Source organism: Eimeria mitis, genomic scaffold (genome assembly GCF_000499745.2).
Source record: "Eimeria mitis Houghton genomic scaffold, Emh_scaff1614, whole genome shotgun sequence".
Classification (NCBI taxonomy): Eukaryota; Apicomplexa; class Conoidasida; order Eucoccidiorida; family Eimeriidae; genus Eimeria; species Eimeria mitis.
In genome coordinates this window covers 8,767-9,851 of record NW_013569929.1, presented here as the reverse complement: position 1 = coordinate 9,851, position 1,085 = coordinate 8,767, and the positions used below count along the sequence as shown (strand labels likewise).

The window sequence follows — 1,085 nt, the reverse complement described above, 5'->3', positions numbered from 1 at the left end:
AATAAATAAATAAAATAAATAAGAATAGAGGGAACAAGCAAAAAAAAAAAAATATATAAAGTACAACACTTTCTCCTTCTCATCAGCAAATATAAACAAAGAAATAAATAAAATAAAATTAAAAAAATATAAACAAAGGCAAGCAGCTAGCTGCTGCTGCTGCTGCTGCTGCTGCTGCCTACAATTCCTTTCTTAGAAGCAGCAGCTAGCCACTGCAGCAGAGGAACAGAAGAAAAAAAAAAGAAAAAAAAAAAAAAATAAAAAATAAAAAAAAAAAGAAAAAAAGGAGACAAAGAAGAAAAAGGAGACAAAGAACGCCAGGAGACAGAAGAAAAAGAAACACAACACAAACCACCAGCTAGCTGCTGCTGCTGCTGCTGCTGCTGCTGCTGCTGCTGCTGCTGCTTACAATTCCTTTCTTAGAAGCAACAGCTAGCCACTGCAGCAGAGGATCAGAAGAAAAACAAAAGTGAGAGAAAGCTTCGGCCTTTACGCCGCTGCTGCCGTAGCGGGCCCCCACGGGGAGCTCCATATACACCCGAAGAGAGAAAGGGTCCAGCTGGTCCTCTCCTGCTGCTCTGCCTGCTGCTGCTGCTGCTGCTGCTGCTGCTGCTGCTGCTGAGGAGGAGGAGGAGGAGGATGCAGCGCTAGAGCGAGAACAAACAAACCCACCCGGGCCTTTGCCTGCAGCAGCAACCACAGCAGCAACTGCAGCAGCAACTGCAGCAGCAACTTACAGCTAGCTTCACAGCTAGCTATACACCTCAGGGTGCAGCTAGCCAGCTAGCCATGCAGACAGACACAAATAGAAAGTCCTAAACACCGCATATATGAACAGCTAGCTAGCAAACACCCATGAGCCAGCTAGCTAGCCCACTACAGCTAGCTAGCTCGCTAGCTAGCTAGCTGGCTAGCTAGCAGGATACGCAGCGGGCCAAAATGCTGCACGAGCAGCTAGCTACCGAGAAAGACACATATACAACCTGGGAGCCAACTAGCCAGCTAGCTAGCTAGCTAGCTAGCTAGCTAGCTAGCTAGCCAGCTAACCATGCAGACAAATTATCTCCGTTACTAGTGAGAGAGAG

The 1,085-nt window shown here is 46.7% G+C and overlaps 1 protein-coding gene across 1 annotated transcript in view; it reads right to left on the bottom strand.

Moving 5' to 3' along the window:
* Nucleotides 1-358: 358 nt before the first annotated feature.
* Nucleotides 359-1,085, bottom strand: part of EMH_0040540 (uncharacterized protein) — a gene marked incomplete at both ends in the record, with an annotated part of 4,004 nt that continues 3,277 nt past the window's right edge. The window contains one exon of the mRNA XM_013495518.1: nucleotides 359-684. Coding sequence (XP_013350972.1) covers nucleotides 359-684 — 326 coding nt within the window. The remainder of the gene's footprint in view (nucleotides 685-1,085) is intronic.